The sequence below is a fragment of the Cnephaeus nilssonii genome (assembly GCF_951640355.1).
Source record: "Cnephaeus nilssonii genome assembly, chromosome: 4".
Taxonomy (NCBI): domain Eukaryota; kingdom Metazoa; phylum Chordata; class Mammalia; order Chiroptera; family Vespertilionidae; genus Cnephaeus; species Cnephaeus nilssonii.
In genome coordinates this window covers 88937152-88959425 of record NC_137075.1, presented here as the reverse complement: position 1 = coordinate 88959425, position 22274 = coordinate 88937152, and the positions used below count along the sequence as shown (strand labels likewise).

At 51.0% G+C, this 22274-nt stretch overlaps 1 protein-coding gene across 3 annotated transcripts in view; it reads right to left on the bottom strand.

Moving 5' to 3' along the window:
• ESRRB (estrogen related receptor beta) overlaps positions 1-22274 on the bottom strand; it is a gene marked incomplete at both ends in the record, with an annotated part of 103454 nt that overhangs the window by 19329 nt on the left and 61851 nt on the right. For 2 of the 3 annotated variants that reach the window (XM_079768664.1, XM_079768663.1), the window contains one exon: positions 18934-19050. The exons of the other annotated variant lie outside the window; for it this stretch is intronic. In XM_079768664.1, the coding sequence (XP_079624790.1) occupies positions 18934-19050 (117 nt within the window). The remainder of the gene's footprint in view (positions 1-18933; positions 19051-22274) is intronic. 3 annotated transcript variants of the gene reach the window in all.

Here is a 22274-nt window from a genome sequence, read left to right as displayed (position 1 = left end):
CTACTTAATTCACAGCATACAAAGCAGGTGCTATTATGCCTATTTTATTTCCTCCCCACTTTTTTCCCCCCAGAGATTTAGTAGTTTTCCCAATAAAAAAAAGCCAGCATCCAAGCTCTTTGCCATTCCAGGGTATGACCTCCCGGGGCACAAACGTGTAAACTCTCCTTTAAATTTTCTCCTCCAGATCTTTACAGCACAGTGGTCAATGTCTTCAATCAATAAATGTATCAATTACCAGGTCATTTTGTTGTATTTTTTTTAAATACCCTGTTGGTTTTGATTATGCACAAACCGACCCATGGTGAGATGCGTTTGCTCCCCTGCTTCCTGCCTGCTTCCCCTGTAATCGCCTCAGCCCAGGGGATCCGATGATCAAGGTCCCAGGCCCGTCTCTGCAGCCTTGGTTTCCTCATCACATACAGGGGAGGAGGCAATAGTAACACCAGCTCCATTCACTGAATATGGCTTTTGTGACGATCAAATGACATACTAATGGGGAAATGCTCGGTAAGTTGGGAAGTGGTTCCAGCAGGCAGGGGAGGCTGTCACCCCAGCGTCCTGTGCTTCAGCATTCACCTGGCACTTCTCCTGCCCCCCTCCTGCTTGCTTCCCTCTAGTCCCATCAGCTCTTCAAGTCAATGGGCTCTCTCTCAGAGGACGGTCGGCAGCATTTGCTGAGCACCCTGCCCCCACACCCTGCCCCACAGGCACGGTTTGCTAGCGATCATTTCCAGTAGAAGGGTCCTAGGGCAGAAACATGTGCTTCTCAGCCCAGGGACGCCTTCCCGTAGGCGGGGGTTGGGCAGAAGGGCACCCCTTTAGGGAAGTGCCCTTATCCCACCTGCCCACACTCTTCCCAAAGGCAATTCACATCCTGCATGTCTGAAGGCCCAGTTCAAGCATTCTCTCTCCTGACTCTCTTCCTGGGCTCCCTTTGCTCATCCTCTCTAACAGTCACTGCGGTTAAAACAACTCTTCACAATTCACCGCACACCCCTCTCCCGGGTGGACTGTGGGCACCTCCTGGGCAAGGACTTCCGTTCGTCTTTGTTGCTCGATCCAGTGTCCGAGTAAAATGGTGTGCCCCGCTGAAATGAAGCCCCCCAGACTTAGGAAGCAGAAGAATCTCAGAGTCTGATCTTTTCTCCAGTTTCCATTTGTCCCTCCAGAAATCCACTCCCTCAAGACGGGCCATTCATTCCTCAGGAAATTTCCTCCTTGTGTTGAGCTACATTCTGTCTCTGAATCAGTTCCTACCCTTCACCCCATCCAATCCAACAAGACGATACCCGTCCACAAGGCAACCCTTTATGGACTTGAACGTCCCTGGGCACCCTCCTTCCATGGCCAAGCACTCTTTATTTTCTATACTAGAGGCCTGGTGCATGAAATTCATGCACGGGGGTGGTGTCCCTCAGCCCAGCCTGCACCCTCTCCAATCTGGGACCCCTTGAGGGATGTCCGACCACCCGTTTAGGCCCGATCCCAACACCCTCTCACAATCCAGGACTGCTGGCTCCCAACCGCTCACCTGCCTCTGCCTGATTGCCCCTAACCACTTCTGCCTGCCAGCTTGATCACCCCCTAACCACTCCCCTGCCAACCTGATCGATGCCTTACTGCTCCCCGGCCAGCCCAATTGCCCCTAACTGCCCTCCCCTGCTGTCCTGGTCATCCCTAACTGCCCTCCCCTGCCAGTCTGGTCACCCCTAACTGTCCTCCCCTACAGGCCTGGATCCCCCCCCCAACTGTCCTCCCCTGCAGGCCTGGTTCCCTACCCCCAACTGCTCTCCCCTGCAGGCCTGGTCCCCACAACTGTCCTCCACTGCAGGCCTAGTTTCCCCCCCCCCCCCCAACTTTCCCCCCACTGCAGGCCTGGTCCCCCACCCCCCAACTCCCATCCCCTGCAGGCCTGGTCCCCCCAACTGCTCTCCCCTGCAGGCCTGCCCCTCCCAACTGCCCTCCCCTGCAGTACTGGTCTCCCCCCAACTGCCCTCCTCTGCTGGCCTGGTCACTCCTAACTGCCCTCCCTGCTTGCCTGATCACCCAGAACTGCCCTCCCCTGCAGGCCTGGGTCCCCCCCCAACTGCCCTCCCTTGCTGGCCTGGTCTCCCCCAACTGCCCTCCTCTGCTGGCCTGGTCACCCCTAACTGCCCACAACTGCCCTCCCCTGCAGGCCATCTTATGGCGGCCATCTTGTGTTCACATGGGGCAGCCATCTTTGACCACATGGGGGCATCCATCTTGTGTCTTGGAGTGATGGTCAATTTGCATATTACTCTTTTATTAGATAGGATGTCCCCATATCCTACCCCTTTTGCCCATCTCTACCCAGTCCCAACTCCCTTCCCTTCAGCCATCACCACACTTGTTTGTGTCTATGGGTTATGTATATACTAGAGGCCTGGTGCAATGGGTAGGGTCCCTAGGCCTGGCTGGTGATCAGGGCCAATTGGGGCCTTCCGGCTGCCGGCTGGGGCCTTCCTTCATTCTGCACCGCCCCCTGATGGTCAGTGCATGTCATAGTGAGCAATCGGTCTCCCGGTCTAACTTCCGTGGGGACAATATGCATATCAGTCTTTTATATATATAGATTTGTACAGTGTTTGCAGGCCAATCCCCTCCCTGCCTCGTATGCATGTGTCTTTATTGATGCAATCTGCTCTGCACTGCGAAGGGTCAGCTCCACAAGGGCACAGAGGTCTGAATTCCTCTGCATTCTACCTAAACGGACATTGCTCAACGGTGCTTAGACTTTTATCAGCCAGTGTGTTTATCCTTCATAATAAAAAGGCAATATGCAAATAACCATCACTCCGCTACGCCCACGATTGGGCGGTGGGAGGCTGGGGGGCAGGACTCGGGGTGGCATATCCGGCCATTGAGAGGCGGGGGACTCCCGCGCCCCCCCCCCCCCCCGCCTCTCAACGGCTGGATTGGCGGCCGCTGAGGGGGGCTGCCTCGGACACCCTGGACACCCAGCTCCGCTGCCATCGGAGGCGGGGAGCCGGTTGTCCGCACCCGGATCCCCTGCCGTGCTCCCCTTCGTCAGCGCCTCAAGCCCCAGCGGCAGCGGCAGCGGCAGCGGCTGAGGATGAGCTGGTGATCCCAACAGCCTGGCAGCTCAGTGGCGGCGGCGGAGGCAGCATTGGGCCTGGGGACTGGCGAACAGGCAGAAGATGGCCCTGATCGCAGGAGGCTAGGCCTAGGGACCCTACCCGCACGATTGAATCGTGCACTGGGCCTCTAGTATATATATATTTTTTTAGTTTGCCACTCATAATTTTAGTAAACAAGAAGCCCCTCCTCCAGAGGTATGGACGGGGTTTTCATCCTGAGAGCAAGATGTCGGATCGTGAAACCTTGAGAAGCAGATCACCCACTTCTCACAGCTGGGCCTGGCAGACATCACTAGCTGTCTACCCAGTTTTCATCCCATTTCCCCCTCTTCCGTACTAACAGAACCGGGGTTTTGTTTGTGAAGACAACGTGCCCTAGTCCCAACCATCCCGTTCCCCACTTTCCCAGTTAACAAGGGCTGGACATATGACTTGGTTCTGGCCAATGGGATAGAAGGGACATTCCATGCTGGGGGCTTTCTGGGAATGGTTTTGCCTTTCTGATAAGAGAGTCACACAAGCTGATGCAGCTACTGTTGCCTTTCTCCTACCCGGACCTGGAAGGTGAAGCCCAGAGCTGTGACAGCCACCTTGCAACCGAGAGGCCGCCATGTGAGGACAGCAAAGAGCCCGAAGAAAGAGCCTGAGCACTTGATGCTGTGTCTGAGCAGCCTGTGCAAGGCAGCAACCGCCCGACCCCACGCTTCCTGTTAGAGGGGAAACCCGTCTCCTTTGTCAGTGCTGAAGCCAGCAGTCAAGTTCTCCGCAACTTGCAGCAGAGAGCAATTTCCACCGACACGATGGGCAGTTACTTTTCAATTAGGATGTTGAAGTCTAACAAACACCAAACTGAAAAAAAAGGAGACTTGAGCTTGAAATGGGAGTTGCCTTATTGTTTGTGTCCTTATCTTTAACAAAATAGCTAAAAAGTAGGCTCAGGGAGCATATCAAAATACTAATTAATTCACAATTCCTGCCTGGGATTATTAGATTGATTGTATCGTCTTATTGGTACTTTCTGAATTTAAACAAGCATTAATAATACTCATGTGGCCTAGCCCCGCGGTTGGCAAACTGCGGCTCGTGAGCCACATGTGGCTCTTTGGCCCCTTGAGTGTGACTCTTCCACAAAATACCACGGCCTGGGTGAGTCTATTTTGAAGAAGTGGCGTTAGAAGAAGTTTAAGTTTAAAAAATTTGGCTCTCAAAAGAAATTCCAATCGTTGTACTGTTGATATTTGGCTCTGTTGACTAATGAGTTTGCCGACCACTGCCCTAGCCAGTTTGGCTCAGTGGATAGAGCATCGGCCAGTGGACTCAAAGGTCCTGGGTTCGATTCTGGTCAAGGGCACATGCCTCGGTTGCGGGCTCAAACCCCAGTAGGGGGCATGCAGGAGGCAGCCAGTCAATTATTCTCTCTCATCATTGATGTTTCCATCTCTCTCTCCCTCTCCCTTCCTCCCTGAAATCAATTTAAAAAATGTATTTCAAATAATAATAATAATAATAATAATACTCATGTGTAGAGTGTACCAGATCTCCAAGTACTGTAATAAACATGTCCTTGGTTTTAACCACTGTTCATCACGGTTTAATCTCTTCACACATGCAGGCCAAAATTTAAGTTTGTAAGTGCCACGAACACAAAAAAAGAGTGATAATCACTAAATACATGCACCTGTGCAGACCGACTCCTTTAGTTGAGCCCAAAACCAGATAAGGAATTGTCACCCTTCTTGGCAACAGGACAACCCCCCTAAATCTTGTGGACACAAGTATAAGCAGAAGCTCACATCTACTGACCAGTTGCTACCAGGTGTGGCCTGTGCTCTGAGCATCGTGTGGGTTTCACTCAGGAATCGCAGCAATCCTATGAGGGAACCGCTATTACTCTCCCATTTTACAGATGGGGAAAGCGAGGCTAAGAGGGGAGGAGTAACTTGCCAAGGCCACACAGGTAGGACTGGAGTCTGACTCCAGAGCCCAGGCTCTAACCTCTCTGGCACCCGGCATCTCTCAACGGGCCAAGGGTCTTCATGTTAGAAGACAAGCAGCAGAGAGACCCTGCCAGGACCACGTCGCACAGCTCCCGGGGCACCATTCACCTAGAATTCAGTCTGAATGGCACCCCCTGAGATGCCACAGAGCACGTGGAAGCCTGTGTGGCCTCAGCTGAGGACAGCCTCCCGCATCGCTGGTGGGCCGATCCTGCCCAGAGGCCGTACCACAGCGTATAATCCACAGAAGACCCGACTGTGGCATCCACGCTGTCAGAGGCAGAGGCGGCTCCCCCTGAGCTGGGTTTCCTTTGCTCCTCCAGTTCCACACTCTCCTCTCCTCCGCCCTGCTGTCTCCTGGGATCCCCTGTCCTCTGACTTCCTACCAGGTGTGCTTCCTGGAGGCGCCACAGGAGACGAGGGAATGGGGACCTTGGGGTGTTTATCCCCGACTCCCAACACTTCTGTCCCTTTCTGTTGGGCCAGGGTGGGGCCTAGACTTAGACCTCGAAATGCCACCCCAGTTCTCACATCTGCTCAGGCCCAACCCTGACCAAGACAGCAGGGAGGTGGGATGGACTTGGTCACCCTGGCAAGGAACAGGGGGCAGACAAGGTGAACAGAAGGAGTAACCTAGTCCATGCTGAGATGCTTCATCATCACACCTGGATGCAAGCGCCCAGTGGCCTTCCCTCTGTGGCTTCCTACGCCTACCTGGTGACTGTGTTTACTTTGAGAGCAGCAACTGTGTGGAGGCCTCTGGCGCAGAAGAAAAAAGCACTAGGCTCATGGTCAGCCCTGACGCTATCCCTTACTACTTCTTCACTTCTCTGTGCCTCAATTTCTGCACCTGTAAAATGGGGCTAATAATAGTACTTACCTTGTAGGATTGTTGTGAGGATTATGTGAGTTAACATATGTAAGGCACTGAAAATATTATAGATGGCACATAGGAAGTGCTAAAGAAATGTTAGCTACTATTATTAATATTAAAAATACTTCACCCTTGAAAATGTCCTATATCTTGGTTGATATAGTCAAGTCAATTGTCTGCTGAGATATTGTCCTATTGTTTTACAAGATGTTACCACTGGAGACCCTGGGTAACGGGCACATGGGATCTCCTGTATCATTTCTTACAGTTGCATGTGAATCTATAATGATCTCAAAATTAAAAGGTTAGTTAAAAAATTCTAACTACTTGTGGAAATATAAAATGATGTTGCCATTGTGAAAAACAGCTTAGTGGTTCCTCAAAAAGCTAAACAGAATTATCATATGACCAAGTATTTCCACTCCTGGGCATATATGCAAAAGAATTGAAATCAGGAATTCAGATACTTGCACACAAACGTTCATCGCAGCATTATTCACAACTAGAGGCCCAGTGCACGGATTCCTTGGCCTGGCCTGAGGGGACCGGGCCGAAACTGGCTCTCCGACATCCCCTGAAGAGTCCCAGATTATGAGAGGGCAGTTATTGGGTGATGCACCCCAGAATCAGGCTCCCTCCTCTCTGCGTCTGGGGTGCAGTGAAGCAGATTCGGGGCCAACAGTGCCCCAGCAGCAACCTAACCCATGGCCGGTTACGCGAGGAATGGGGCTCCCTCCTCTACTGGTTGGAGCGTCTGCCCCCTGGTGGTCACTGTGAATCATAGCTACCAGGCAAACAGTCAAACGGTAAGACGGTCTAGGCTTTTATATATATAGATAGCCAAAAGGTGAGGCAACCCAATTATATAATGACAGATGAAGGGATAAAGGCACTCTACACACTATACACACAAACAAATGTGGCACTATACTCAGTCATAAAGTTCTGATACATACTATGACATGGATGGACTTGGAAAACATACTAAGTGAAATAATCCAGACACAAAATGAGAAGTATTGTATGATTTCACTCATAAGAAATACCTAGAATAGACTGGAAGTAGATTGAGGGTTGCCAGGGGTTAGAGGGCAGGAAGGATGGGGAGTTATTGTTCAATGAATACAGTTTCTGTTTGAGATAATGAAAAGGTTTTGGAAATAGTAGTGATGGTTGCAAAACATTGTGAATGTATTTCATGTCACTAAATTGTACATTTAAAAATGGGTTTTAAAGTGGGAATCTTATTATATATATTTTTCCATAATTAAAAAAACGTTAATAATGTAATATACCTAAAAACCATTGATTTGCATACTTTAAAATGGGTGAATTTTATCTCAATAAAGCTGTGAAAAGATTTTTTACATGTTTCACCTTTCTCAGGTTAGAGGAATTAAAAAACATAAAATGTGTGAAACATGGCAAAGTGCTTGGTACACAGTAGGCACTTTTCAGTACTTTCTTTCCTTTCATCTGCTATTGAAGGTGGTAGGGTCTGGGCCTGAACTGCCCGCTTTCCCCTGGGAAGAAAGAGAAACACACCTCCTTCGCTATAACTGCCATGGGTCAGACGCGTTAAATGAAAACCTGGAAGAAACTGAGGTTCAGAGAGGTTGTGCCAGGGCACACAGCTCCAACACCGCGTTCTCCTGAATATGCGCCCAGGGCAGAGGACAGAGGCTCCGGCCTTGGCTGCAGTCCTGAGGCCCCCAACCCCCCCACAGTCTCATCACTGGACTGCTGTCTCCACGTCGGCAGTATCCAATCCCACCCCCCGGCTTAGGGCACAGGAAACAGCAAAGAAGCTGCAGGCCCCCTCTGGGGCAGAAACACCTTGGGAGGAGGGGAGCGGGGCTCCCCTAACCTCTCTGCAACCCAGGCCCCACCTGCTGACCTCTCCAACCCACTGCAGGCATGTCGGAGTGCCCAGAGCGCCCAGGGCTGGTGGCTGCCACATCCTGGATCGGATGTCCACTTGCTGACTGATAACATCGGGCTTCTGACTTTTTTTCTTAATGGAAGAAAAATAATTCCCAATTCTCCACCCCCACCCCGACCCTCCACCTTTCTTCTCGGTTTCCCTCCCTAAGCTGGACCAGAGCCCAGTCTTTCGGAAGTAAAAATAGCCGAGTGTGCAGGGCGGCAGCAGCGGGGGGCAGTTTAAATTTCTTTCATTTATACCCAGGCACTAAAAATAACCGGCAGAGCTCTGAAAAGCGTGGCCCTGCACCTGGCCCCGAGCCCGTCCCCGGCGCTGCCCCTGTCATGTTTCTCTCCCGGCAGGAAAGGCTCAGACAAGGCCTTGGAGCCCGTGTCCTTCTCCGGCCTCCTCTGCGGAGCTGCTGTCCACACGTAAGGGCGGGATCTCTCCTGACATGCAAAGTTTTCGTGGTCAAGACCCTTCTCCTCCCCTTACCCAGGAACCCCACTCCCTTCCTTTAAATCCAATGCCCTTGGCATATTAACGATGAAGCAGATTCACGGACATGCAATGAAATGCTTCACAGTTAATAGAGCTATTTCCATATCCCCGTTGATCTGAGGAACAGTGGGACAGGAGGTAGAAGACATTATTATTTTCCCACGTGGGAAGGGAGGCTCAGAAAGATCACGTGACTTGCTCATGGTCACACAACCAGGAAATGTCAGAGGGAGGAGCTGAACCGGGATCTCCAGTCCCATCTCCCTAGCCCTGAACTTGAGAGCGTCCGTCCTGTATCATCATAGAATGCCCTGGAAAGCCTTTGAGCTACACCGACTTGGAGGACTTACCCTGTGTCAGCGGCTCTGGGGTGACGTCCAGGAATGGGTAATTTTTCAAAGCTCTTCTAATGATTCTGACTATCTGCCAGGTCTGGGGAGCACTGCATCAACCCCCCCCCCTCTTTTTTTTTCCAATACTTTTATCTGACCCATGTTCTTCCCAAGGACCTTGGCAGTTGACTCTTTGCCTCTATGTCCTACCAACGCACAGCTGACCATCTCCAGGAAGAGGAGAAAACCACCCAAGGGTGATGATGTGGGTACCCTGGGCTCCTGCGGGCCCAGAGGCTGTGGGTCAGGGGGCATGTCGATGGGCGCCCCAGCAGAATGCCCTAACCACTCATCCACATCCCCTGCATATGTGGGACTGTGGGGGATTTCTGGATGACAGGTGAGCTCACCTTGAGATCTTGGAAAGGACGGCTATTGGGGGCTGCCTCTTACCCCGGTGCCATATCGTCATAGTGAAGAGTGCCTCACACGGGACTCAATGAAAGCCAAGAGGTGGAGAAGCACGCATGCCACCTGATATCCCGGCGCGGTGCCAACTGCTCCAGGGTGGGTACAGTGGTACTGAGGGATGAGCCTCTGGCCTCCTGCCTATTAGGAAAGTGTCCATCTGGCGCTGCTCTCTCCTGGGGATCCTTCTCACCCAGGGGATCATTTCCCCAACAACATTGGCAGCTGTGGCTGCATTCCCCGCTGCCAGGAAGTCCCAAAAAATATACACCTTCCAAGGAAAAATTATTTCAGTCCAACCTCCCCTTCCTTTCCCTTCTTCTTTTTTCCCTTTTGAGGAAGTACTATGGGCTTTGCTACTGGCCAAGCCATCTCCTTGAGTTGAAATGAGCTTCTTAGAAGGAAGTCTTACATAACCCAGGAGACTAGATTCCATCCAGCTTTGTTATTTACTAACTGTGTGGCCTTGGGCAAATCATTTAAATTCAGATGCACCAGGTCAGACATGGCAAATAGCTCTCGGCGATGCCACTGCCTTCCCTTTCCCAGTCTGTGGCAGACATTGCTAATCAATCATGGCACTCTTGCCTACTGACCCCATACACGGCCTAAGAAGCCTTTCAATCATGCACTCTAGGCAGCCACGCCTCACCCTAGAGGAGAGAGTCCAACTAAAGGCATTTGGCCATCCCAGGGTCCCGATGGTTCCTCAGCTCCTTTCTATTTCTAAAAGTCTGATTATGCAACGTCAGCTCTCAATCTGGCTTCAGGAACCTCTTAGTTCTGCGAAGCTCTTAGATTGTCAGCAAAATTTTATGTGCTGGTACTTGCGTATGTTTTATGATAGAGTTTCACTGGATTTTCAAAAGGATTTGTGAGTTCCTAAATCAAGAACAATTGTGTAAGAGGCTGTCAGAGTGAACAAGAATACAAACAAAAGAATAAATGAGATCATTTCAGACGGGGAGAGATTCATAGAAAGTACACAACGGGATACAATAGAAACGAAGTGGGAAGAAAGGCCTTTCCGAGGTGGCATTTACGTTGAGGAGCCAGACTGGGGAGAGCATTCGAGGCAGAGGAAACAGCCCGAGGACCCTGAGTGTCATGCGTGAGGATCACAAGTAAGCTGGCGAGGCTGCCACGGAGTGAGTAGATGTGAGGGGCAGGAAAGGAATGGTGCAAGATGCCACCGAAGAGGTGGGGAGGAACTAGATTGAGCAGGGTCTTGAAGACCAGAGTCAAGTGCTTAGATTTTATTCAAAGTGCAATAGAGCGTCCCTGAATAATGCAAAGCAAAGCAACAGAATCATATTAGGGTTTGAAAAGCCCACTCTAGCTGCTGTGGGGATGAATAGGACCAAGGGCGGAATCAGAAGTCCAGTTTGGAAACGTGCTTCCCTGGACCAGGGCCAGGCTCATAGAGAGGAAGATAAGTAGGCAGATCTGAAATGCATTTTGGACATTGACTCAGGAGGAGGAGCATCACACTGCTATGCAGACCAAAACCTATGGGTGGCTACTAGGTTTTGCTTGAGTGATGGTCATTCAGAGATGCCATTCCAGAAACAGGGAAGCCTGGAATGGTGGAGGGAGGGGAGGGAAAAATCTAGAGTTCCTCTCTAGATGTGTTGAATCTTTGATGCCTTGTAAGGGATCCAAGTGGAGATGCCACTAGGACAGTCAGTTTCTGGAGTCTTAAATGCAGGGAAGGAGCTAGAACTGGAGGTTAAGATTGAGGGTCGTCTGTACCTAGCCTCAGATCTAGATGAGATCACCTGCAGGGTGTAGGAGAAGAAGAGGGCCTGGTTCCACGTCCAGAATAACACCAAAATATACAGGTCAGGAGGAAAGAGGAGGAGCTTGCAAAGAAGACTAAAAAGCATGGTCAGAGGGGTAAGGCAAGCACGGTGTCAGAAAAGCAAAGAGAAAAAGGTCCAAGGAGGGCTGGAAACTTGTTTGAAATACTATTGCCGAGAGGCGGAGTAAGCAGAAGCTAGGTTTGGCAACTCAGGGGCTGTGGAGGGCAGGTCCTGTGTGGTCAGGAATGAAGCCCACTGGAGCAAACTGAAGGTGACCGGCTCATCGTACTCAAAACTCAACTCCAGCAGGACCAAAGACCCAAGTGGGTAAGGCAGATTAAGGAAACATCTTTACAAAGCAGGTTAGGAAAATATTCTTTAAATGACATAAACATGCAAGCCATAAAGGGAAAGATAGATAAATTCCATTTAATAAAATTACTAATTTCTGATCATCATGGGACCCCATAGAGAGGAGTGACAAATGAGGTTTTTACAACACTAACAACTGAAAAAGGCCTAACAAAATGACCAGAATATATAAAGATTTCTACAACTATTAATAAACAAACAAACAAACAGAAACTAGAAAAATAGGGAAAGGCTTGGACAAGCCCCTCACAGAAAAGGAATCCCAAGTGGCTAATAAACATGTAAAATATGCTTATCTCATAGTCGAGAAAATATGTATCAAAGCAGTAAGAAGACACCACTTTACACTCACCAGCAAAAATGTAAAAGAGGTGAGTATATGGAGCAACCAGAACATCTGAACGCATGTGGTAAATCAGTACAATCAAGTCAAAACCAGTTTAACGTCATCTCTTAAAGCTGCAGATGTGCATGTCTGGCCCTTCCACAGCCCGGCCTGTAAGTCCTTATGTATGTGCCACAGGAAGCATGGGCATAACGCTATTTGTAATAGGAAAAGCCCAGAAGCCCAAACATCCATCAACAGCAGAAAGCTAAACAAACCCCACTGAGCTCATGGCCTGTGAGCCAAACCCAGCCCTCTGCCTATTTTAACAGAACGCAGGCCCATCCGTTCATTTACATGTTATCTGTGGCTGCATTCACATTACAACGTCAGAGCTAAGTAGTCAAGACAGAGACCTCTTGGCCCACAAAGCCTAAAATATTCACTATCTGGTCAACATGAAAACAAATGAATTACAGCACCACGCAACAAGAAGCATTCATTTCAGAAATATTGACTAAAATATCAAGATGCAGAAGAGTATGTATTGGATAATTTCATTAAAACTAAAGAACTATCATGAGAGATATAGATATATGATAACACTATAAAGAAAGTCAAGGGGAAAACAATGCAAAAGTGGGATAATGGTTACCTCTAGGACAGTGGTCGGCAAACTCATTAGTCAACAGAGCCAAATATCAACAGTACAACGATTGGAATTTCTTTTGAGAGCCAAATTTTTTAAACTTAAACTTCTTCTAACGCCACTTCTTCAAAATAAACTCGCCCAGGTCGTGGTATTTTGTGGAAGAGTCACACTCAAGGGGCCAAAGAGCTGCATGTGGCTTGCAAGCCGCGGTTTGCCGACCACTGCTCTAGGGTAATGAAAATGAGGAATAACACAGAGAGAACCTCAAAAGCAAGAGTAATTGTCTTTTTCTTATTCTAGATGGAAGGTATCAATGTTCTTCATACGTCATGTATATTTTTGGCAATGTTATTCCCTCTTCCATATCAAGAATTTTAACTGGGCACATGGTATCCCAGTTAATGACTACAATTCCCAGAATTCCTTGCAGAGCACTATGACCATGTGACCAGATTCTCCAATGGATTGTGAATGAAAGGGCCATGTGCCACTTCTGGGTCCCACCCTTCGAATGATCTGGCTCTCTAGATGGAGGACTGGGTCCACACATGGAAGCCACTTGCTAAGGATGGCCAAGCTGCGAATCAATCCTGGAAAACCTCTGACTGTTGACTGTTGCATGAGAGATGAGAGAGAACTAAACTTTTAAACTTTAAGTTTCTGGTTTTTTATTTGTTCGTTTTGGTTTTTGAGGGAGGAAAGGAGTGCCTCTCTCTCAGAAGCTTAGCCTTACCCTCATACAATGTGCAGTACTAGAAATATTTTTCTGGATCTACTCAGTGTTTACTTTTTAAGGAAGTTTTTAAAAAAAGTGGATGGGGTAAGGAAGCAGATATAGTAAATCTGACAGCTCCGTTGCGGAAGTTCTGTTGAGAAGGGAGCAGAGTAATGGAGCAGTAGCTGGATGGAGATAAAGACTCAAAATACAGTTATGCATTTTAATTTTGTTTTCAAAATAGGAGAACCAAAGTATAGCAGTTAGTGTGCTGATGAAAATGAGCCACTCGCCCTAGCCGGTTTGGCTCTGCGGATAGAGCGTCAGCCTGTGGACTGAAGGTTCGACTCTGGTCAAGGGCACATGCCTGGGTTGTGGGCTCGATCCCCAGTAGGGGCCGTGCAGGAGGCAGCCAATCAATTATTCTCTCTCATCACTGATGTTTCTATCTCTCTCCCCCTCTCCCTTCCTCTCTGAAATCAATAAAATATATTTAAAAAGAGAAAAGGAGCCACTCGTGCGTGAGGCAGAGCGCGATGGTGCTGGAAGCAGAGGCGCTGCTCTAGGAGTGAAGTCCTCGATGAAGAAGAGGGATTCGGAGCACAGGTGGTGGACTGGCTTCTGATAGGAGCAGAGCTGGCTCTAACAGGAAGGAGCGAATACAGAAAACAAGCAGGTTGGTTTGTGGATTCAATAGCAGAAGGGTAAGAAATTCCCCATGTGACTGCTTCTAATTTATTTTATTTATTCAGGAAAATGCGAAGGAAGGTTATCATTCAAGGAGTGGGGAGAAAGGCTGTGAGAGAGTCAACAGTGCCTTCTGGATCACAGAGGAAAAGCAACTTTATAACAGGATGAAGGGTACCTATCTCAAATCAATGACCAACACCCTACTTGGTGTTGACTTGGTACAACTCTAGGGGCTGTCCTTGTAAAGTGGGAGCAAGATGAAAATGGCCATTATTATTCCCATTTTACAGAGGAGGAGAGGGAGGCTTAAAGAGTCATAAGTAAATTGCCCAACGAGCTGGCTGATAAGTGGTGATGCTGGGGTTTTCCTGAGTCTGTATGGCTCCTAATCCTGTTACCCAATGCTTGAAACAGAGAGCCTGAATGAGCAGTAATAAGGACTCAGCACAGATAAGATCATCCCCTGCACTCCTTTCCATCCACGCTTTCCTGGCCAGAGGTCACAGGTCATCGTGCCTGAGTGGCCCAGAGGCTTCAGGCCACGTGGGATGATCTTGTGAGCCATCAGACATATGTGTGTATGCACGCATGTGTGCATGTGAGTGTGTGTGTGTGTGTACGTAGGATGGAAAGTGGTCGGAGGATACAAACATATATCCAAGTTCTCCGGCTCCAGTTCAAAGCTAGTCTCTGAAATGCAGGAGAGGCGGTTTGTTTCAGAACACGAATGTATTTTGGAAAAGAAAAAGCATTTCTAAAGGTAAGCCATCTCGCATCCTCTTTCTTCATTCAAAGGGCCAGAAAAGTGGTATTTCTGGCATGGGCTAGAGGCAGAATACTCTATAAATACAAAGCCATTAAATCCAATGCAGCGGGAACCTGATCGGGGCCTCCTTTTAATTTCCTGACATGAGCTGGCCACTAACCCAATTACCCAGAATTCCCGGAGGAGCCCTCCGCCTTCCAACCAGCACAAAGGGTGAGAGCACATTGCATCGATGTCAGCCTAGCTTTCACTGAAATCAAATATCTTTTAGAAAACACTTGGGGAAAGGCAGGCAGGGGCTGATGGGAGGAGGAAATGGAGTGGGACTGGGGGGCTGGGGGCTGGAGGGAGAAGGGAGGTGAGGATAAGTTTGCAGAGACAAGCTGTCTAGGGAGGATTGCTGAAAGCCCAGAGCTGTACTAAGGACTTGGGGGACCCTCGGAAATGCAGCTAATATTTTTCCAAGTTCTACTGGCTTAGAGGCTGTCAGGCCACACCCTGGCCAGGCTGCGAAGCCTGCCTATGGGGGAGAGTCTGACTGGCTTCCTTAGACCCCAGACAGGAGGCCAACCCAAGACAGATGCCTCCTCTTAGAGTTTCCCCAGCCAATCCATGCAATGGGAGGGCCGCTGAAAAGTTGAATGCAAACGAGACTATCTTTGAGTCAAACACTATTACAACATGCCCAGAAAGCTGACATCTTAAAGCAATCCCACAATGCATTTCACCAAGGAGTTGTCCACGTGGTCCCCACCTTGACTTGCTGATGGGATGGCGAGCCAGATTCTTTTTCTTTTAATCCTCCCCTGAGGATATTTTTCCATTGATTTTTAGGGAGAGTGGAAGAGAGAGGGAAAGACACAGAGAAATATCGATGTAAGAGAAACATATCGATTGGTTGCCTCCTGCACGCACCCCAACCAGGGCCTGGGCTGGGGAGGAGCCTGCAACCAAGGTATGTGCCCTTGACCAGAATCAAACCTGGGACCCTTTGGTCCTCAGGACAACACTCTATCCACTGAGCCAAACTGGTTAGGGCTGGAGAGGCGGTTTCAACATCCCTGCTCTACAGGTGAAGAAATGGAGGCCCGGGAGCATGAGAATAATATGAACAGCAAGAATACCCCAGAGCCAGGAGGAGGACACAGTACCAACTCCTAACCCGGTACAGAGTCTGTATTCAATTATTTATAATGAGAATAATCACTTTTTTCCCATGAAAATACAGATTTTTATGTCCTGGGTTTGCTTAAAGCAAGACAGAACCCTGGACATCACCCACATTCCACTGTCATGGATTCCAGAGCCAACAGCAGCCTCCAGGTAGAGGCTGAACCAACGGAACCATGCCTGGCCTCTCCCAGCAGCTACTGCCCCACCCCCTTCATCTGCAGCCTCTCGGGTTATGCTACTTAAAGAGGGAAACCTGCTGCCCAGCCAGAGTGGCTCAATGGGTTGAGCGTTGTCCTGTGCACCAATGGGTTGCTGGTTCGATTAGATTCCCAGTCAGGGCACATGCAGGTTCCATTCCTGGTGGGGGCACGTGTTGGCGAGAAAGCTGGTCAATGTTTCTCACATCAATGCTTCTCTCTCTCTAAGCATATCCTCAAGTGAGGATTTTAAAAAAGAAAGGACCTAGCCAGCATGGCTCAGTGGTTGAGTGTCAGTCGACCTATGAGCCAGGAGGTCACGGTTCGATCCCCGGTCAGGGTGCATGCCTGGTTTGCAGGCTCAATCCCCAGTAGGGGGCGTGCAGGAGGCAGCCAATCAATGCTTCTCTATCATTGATGTTTCTATCTCCTCCCTTCCTCTCTGAAATCAATAAAAATATATTTTAAAGTAAATTAAAATGAAAAAAGAAAGGGAACCCTGTAAAAGGCATCCAGAGCTGCAGCATAGAGAGGGGAACAGGGTTCAGATGTGTAGGTGAGATGGGGAGGAAGGGGAGGCTGGCATCCATTCTCTTCCCCAGCCCCTCTCCCCCAAGACCCAGGACCCCAGCCCCTCACCACCCCCAAGCCCGAGGGGTGGGATCTTAGAGAGGGGAGCAGCCCCGGGAAGGCCGGCGCTTGCCTTTCAGAGTCAGGTCAGAGCCAGAGGGAAACAGGAGGAGGCAGGGGGTCTGGGCTCCTGCATACAAGGCGAGCGGGGTGGGGGTGGGGGTGGGGGGAACACACCCAAACAAAAGCAGGAGCAGGGCAGCTGCCAAGAGCCCCTGCCTGGCAAGGACTCAGGCTCCTCAGTGAGGCACACACCTCCTGAGGGGGCCGGTCCCCGTGGAGCTGCAGATCCCAGGATCTCGCCAAGGCTCTGCGCTGCGAGACAGGACAGAAAGGAAACAGTGGCGCCCGGCTTTGTCCGCACAGGGAGCCTCTGTGGCATCTCCCCCACTGGGCTTAGACCTGCCAGCGCTGGGGAGCGGTGGGGAGGGCAGTGCTCTGGTGGCGGCCTTCCTCCTCGGGCAGAGCTCCTGGAAGGGCCGCTCCAGGCTGGACCCAGGCGGTTGGCCTCTGCACACCTGCCCGCTCCTGCCAACAGCCTCCAATGCTCCGGGCTGCCACCTCTGTGTCCGGTTCCACGTCCTACGTACGGACGTCCTGGACCAACCACAGGGCTATTTACGGGGGGGGGGGGGGGGGTCTAATACAGCACATTTTTAATCTAGAAAGAGGGCTGTTTCTCCACTTGGCCTTCTCCATCTCAAAGGGGTTAAAAGAAGTGAGTAATGAGGACGGCAGTTAAAGGTGTAGGCCCAGGGCTGAGCTGGGGTGTGGAGGGGCCTCCAATTTCCACAACACAAGACGATCCAAGCCACCTCCTGGCAAAGCATCTTCCATTCGTGTCCTCTTCCCCAGAGTGGGGGAGAAGAAGCATGGGAGGGGTGCCCCTGGGGCTCTTAAAGGCTGGGCTGAGTTCCAGAAACCCCCTCCTAGGGAGGGAGTGCATTCCAGTCCTGCCCTCCCTTCTCCCTCCCAGCCCCTCCCCTTCCCCCTTTCATCAGCCCACACCTCTCTTCCTGCCCCTCCCGCTTCTGGAAGGATCCTGGGGGCCCCAAATCATAAAAGCTGGCCTGTAAGGATTTCCACTGGCTCCCCTTGAAAGCTAGGGAAGGGGAGACACACACACTACCCATCCCCCAAAAGTGGCACCCCACAGGGGTCGTCAATCTGAGCCAATCCCATCGACAGGGAAGGTGATGAGACCTGGACCAGCTGTCTGTCCAGATAACAAGAACCACATGTCCCCGTCCCTGTCCTAGCAGCCACACCAAAGAAGGCAACAAGGAGAATGTGACGTTCCTGTCCTAATATGCTTTTTTTAGCCCAGGGGTCGGCAAACGCATTAGTCAACAGAGCCAGATATCAACAGTACAACGATTGAAATTTCTTTGGAGAGCCAAATTTTTTAAACTTAAACTTCTTCTAACGCCACTTCTTCAAAATAGACTCGCCCAGGCCGTGGTATTTTGTGGAAGAGCCACCCTCAAGGGGCCAAAGAGCCGCATGTGGCTCACGAGCCGCAGTGTGCCGACCACGGGTTTAACCCAATGTACCCAAATGTGATCATCCCCAACATGCACTCATGGTTTAAAAATTGTCACTACGCTGTTTTACCCTCCTCTCATCATCCTCGTCACCTCTGAAGTCAGGCGTGTACTTGACACTCAGAACCGGCGGCTCCCGGTGCGCGGTGGACGGCACAGCTCCAGGGAAAGAGGGGCGGAGGGAAGGGAAAGAAGGGGAGTGAGAGGATGGGGAGGAGGGGACGGGAAAGGATCCTCGAGGTGACAGTTCTGTCCTGTCCGCCTGCCGGGAAGCAGAGGCTGTCCCTTTGCAGGTGACGAGTGCCTTAAAGTCACCCCAAGCCTTACTGTTGTGATCTCTGCACCCCCACACTCCATGGGCTCCTGGGAGGTGAAACAGCATCTCAAGCCTGCCCCTCCCAGGGGCCTTCTGCCCAGTGGCCACGCCAGTTCCCCAGGCCCACCTCAGAGCGGAAGGGAGAGGGAGAGGGAGAGAAACATCAATGATGAGAGAAAATCATTCATTGGCTGCCTCCCGCACACCCCCACTGGGGACTGAGCCCATAACCCAGACGTGTGCTCCAACTGGGAATCGAACCGCGACCTCCTGGCTCATAGGTCGATGCTCAACCACTGAGCCAGGTCTGGCCCGTCTCCTTTAGGAGAGCGAGGCGGGGGCTTTGAGCCTGCTGACAGGGAGTGTGACAAAGGATGGGCACTCCAGCGGGCAGGTCTTAACTTGGGACGCATAGAGGGATTTCTAGGGTCTGGGGACCCCTGGAACCGTGTGCATATGCGCTGGCCCGGGGCCATCCACAGCTTGCGGGTACCCTGGGACTCCCAGTGAGCCTCGGCGGGCGGGCCTCTTACCTTCCTTCAGCATCCCCACTTTGAGGCATTTCATGAAGCGGCAGGCCTGGCAGGACTTCCGCCTCCGCTTCGTGATCTCACACTCGTTGGTGGCCGGGCAGCTGTACTCGATGTTCCCTGTAAGCAGACACAGACAGGGTTGCCAGGTGCCGTGCGGGGCCCCCACCCACCGGCCAGAGACTGGATGGGGATTAACTGGCCAGACCTACCCTGCCCACCACACCGAGGGTCCCACAGGGCAGTGGTTCTCAAAGTAGGTGCTCTGAGGTACTTGCCAAAATGTTTCCAACTCTCTTAAATATGGACACCCCAGTTCCCGAGTCTGGGTGGGCCAGGCACCCACAGCTTTGAAGAACGGTCACCCACTGGGCTGGGACATGAGAACTCCCTGCGGGGTGTCCTCGGGCTTCAGTGTACCTCAGGCTCCCCAGTGGCATATGGAACTCATTTACTATCGGATTTTCTGAGAACACCCAGGAGCCAGGTTCCACCACCACAAAGTGCTTGGAAGTCATGAAACAATTGAATCCCAACGACAAAGTGCCTGACTGGGTATTGAGTGCTCACAGTGGCTTGGTGAGTGCTCTTAACCCCATTCAGAGGTGAGGAAACTGAGGCTCGAAGAGGTGGATTGGCCCCAGGGTAGCTTAAGACCTCAATCTCTCTCTCTCTCTCTCTCTCTCTCTCTCTCTCTCTCTCTCTCTCTCATCAGCCCACACTTCCACACCTTTCCCATCCCATTTCCTGCAGGGAGCGTGCTGTGATGGGAGAGGACAGGAAGGGAAGGAATTAAGATTCCATGTGCCCCTCTCCTCTGCTGCCTAAACCTTACCCATTTCTTAGGTCACTCTGGCTTCTTGGGAAATAATTTCAATATTTGATAAGATGGTAAAATTTAAAAGATAAACTCGATACTTAAACTAATTTACCCAAGTCTACCCAGGCTTAAAGCTCTGTAGAATCTGGCCCACCCACCCCTGTCTCCAGCCTCAACACCCTGCTGCTCTACATCGTTACCAGTTCCTGGAACTCAGTGATTCAGGCCTCTCTCTCTCTCTCTCTCTCTCTCTCTCTCTCTCTCTCTCTGTGTGTGTGTGTGTGTGTGTGTGTGTGTGTGTGAGAGAGAGAGAGAGAGAGAGAGAGGGGGGGGGGGGGGAGTTTTCTAACTTTATTTACTTTATTTATTTATTTTTGTTCCTTTCAATTTGTTTTATGGCCCCAGCGGCTGACTGCCAGCAAAGCCAGGCTGGTGGCCTTGTAATTTCTGTAAGTGCCTCCTCGATAAAGTGATGAGATTAATTCATTGGAATTCCTGTGGTCTCTTGAGGGCAGTCTAGGAGAGCTCCAGAGCAGGGAGAGGTCTCTCTCTCTCTCTCTCTCTCTCTTTCTCTCTCTCTCTCTCTCTCTCTCACACACACACACACACACACACACACACACACTCACACATACAAACGCACATCATCATCATCACCATCCCCTAAGCTCAGGTGTGACAGGTTTGGGGATGGACTCTCATAGGACAGGGTCATGGTCAATGGCATAAATTCAGGGTTCTCCCAAAGGACTTGTATGCATGCATATAAGCATAACCAATGGATACAGACAGCTTGGGGGCAAGGGCATGTGCTGGGGGGTGGGAGCGGTCGGGGAGAGGTCAGTGGGGAAAAAAGGAGACGTATGTCATACTTTCAACCACAAGGAATTTAAATTAAAAACAAACAAGCAAATAAAAAATTTTCAGGGTTCTAACTTGGAAGCGTGCCCACTATAGACATATGCAGACTCCACTGCAGGCAGGCAAGTCCCTTAACCTCTCCGGGCCTCAGTTTCCTCATCGGTTACACGGGCACAGGTTCCCATCTCATAAAATTGTGTGGATCCGGTGACAGCAAGCACGTAAAGGCTGAGTGACGCCTGCACACGGGCCGGCATGCGTTCAAGGTCACCAGGCTGTTTTACATCCCGGCAGGGCTGCCAGGGCGCGCACGGCCAGAGACTCTGGGGGAGTCTTTGCTCTGTGTCACCTGAAGCGAGCCACCCATTCTGACACCTGAGAACATTAAGACGGCCTCCCACAGCTGGACCTCAGAGCTGATGCCGCGTGCCTGTGGGAGGGAGGCAGGCAAGCCCAGAGCCTGACCTGGATTTCTGTGACCTTGAGGCAGAGGGGAAATTGCCACCATCAACTCTTTGATCCTGCTCCCCAGGAGCAGGAGAGCCAGGGCCATCCCCCACCAGCTTCTGTCCTTGAACAAGGGCAGGGCCAGCGGGTCCTCTCTTCGGGCTCAGGGACGGGGCTGTGGAGCTTAGGGAAATGGCTGTCGGGGACTGCGGGCTCAGGGAAGGGGATGCTGGCTAACCCCAGAGTCTGAACGGACGCATTTGAGCAGGCTGGGCTGGCAGGCGCTTGGTTCCACTCCCTTCTCCATCTCACTCCTGGGGGCCAGAGACCATCCCTTCCCCTCTGTGTGGTCCACTGTCCTCCGCTCTCCTCCCTCCCCTCCTCCCTCCCCCCAGGCTGCATGATCTCATTCCTGCCGGGAGCTGGTGAGGATGGGCAGCTAGACTCCCTGCCTGTGCTTCACACCCTACCCATCTACCTGCTGCTGATTTCCATCTGCAAGTCGCTTGGGCTCCTCACACTGCACCCATCCTCATCCAGCAAGAGAAAGATAGAAACATCTATGATGAGAGAGAATCATGGATCGACTGCCTCCCACACGCCCCACACTGGGGATCAAGCCCAGAACCCGGGCATGTGCCCTTGACTGGAATCGAACCAGGGACCCTTCAGTCTGCAGGCCGATGCTCAATCCATTGAAACAAACCGGGTAGGCCAAGGGACCTCTGGTTCTTCATGGCACACTGAAACTGTCTGTGGGCCCTCCCCAAAGCCCACTACAGGGCAGTACCTGAGTGAGAACTGTCACAGAAGAATGGAGGAAGTAGAAACCAAAGTCGCTAAGGAGGGGGATCCAGATAAGAACTAAGGCCCGGCCGGTGTGGCTCAGTGGTTGAGCGTCAACCTATGAACTGGGAGGTCACGGTTCAATTCCCAGTCAGGGCACATGCCCAGGTTGAGGGCTCGATCCCCCTTGCGGGGAGTGCAGGAGGCAGCCGATCAATGATTCTCTCTCATCATTGATGTTTCTATCTCTCTCTCCCTCTCCCTTCCTCTCTGAAATCAATAAAAATATATTTAAAAAAGAAAGAAAGAAAGAAAAAGAACTAAGCCCTTTGTCCTGCAGAACCTCAGAAAGCCTCGGATGTTGAAGACTTAAGACTCAGCAGCGAACCTCCTGGTGTGTGGGACAATGCTCAACCAGCTGAGCCATACC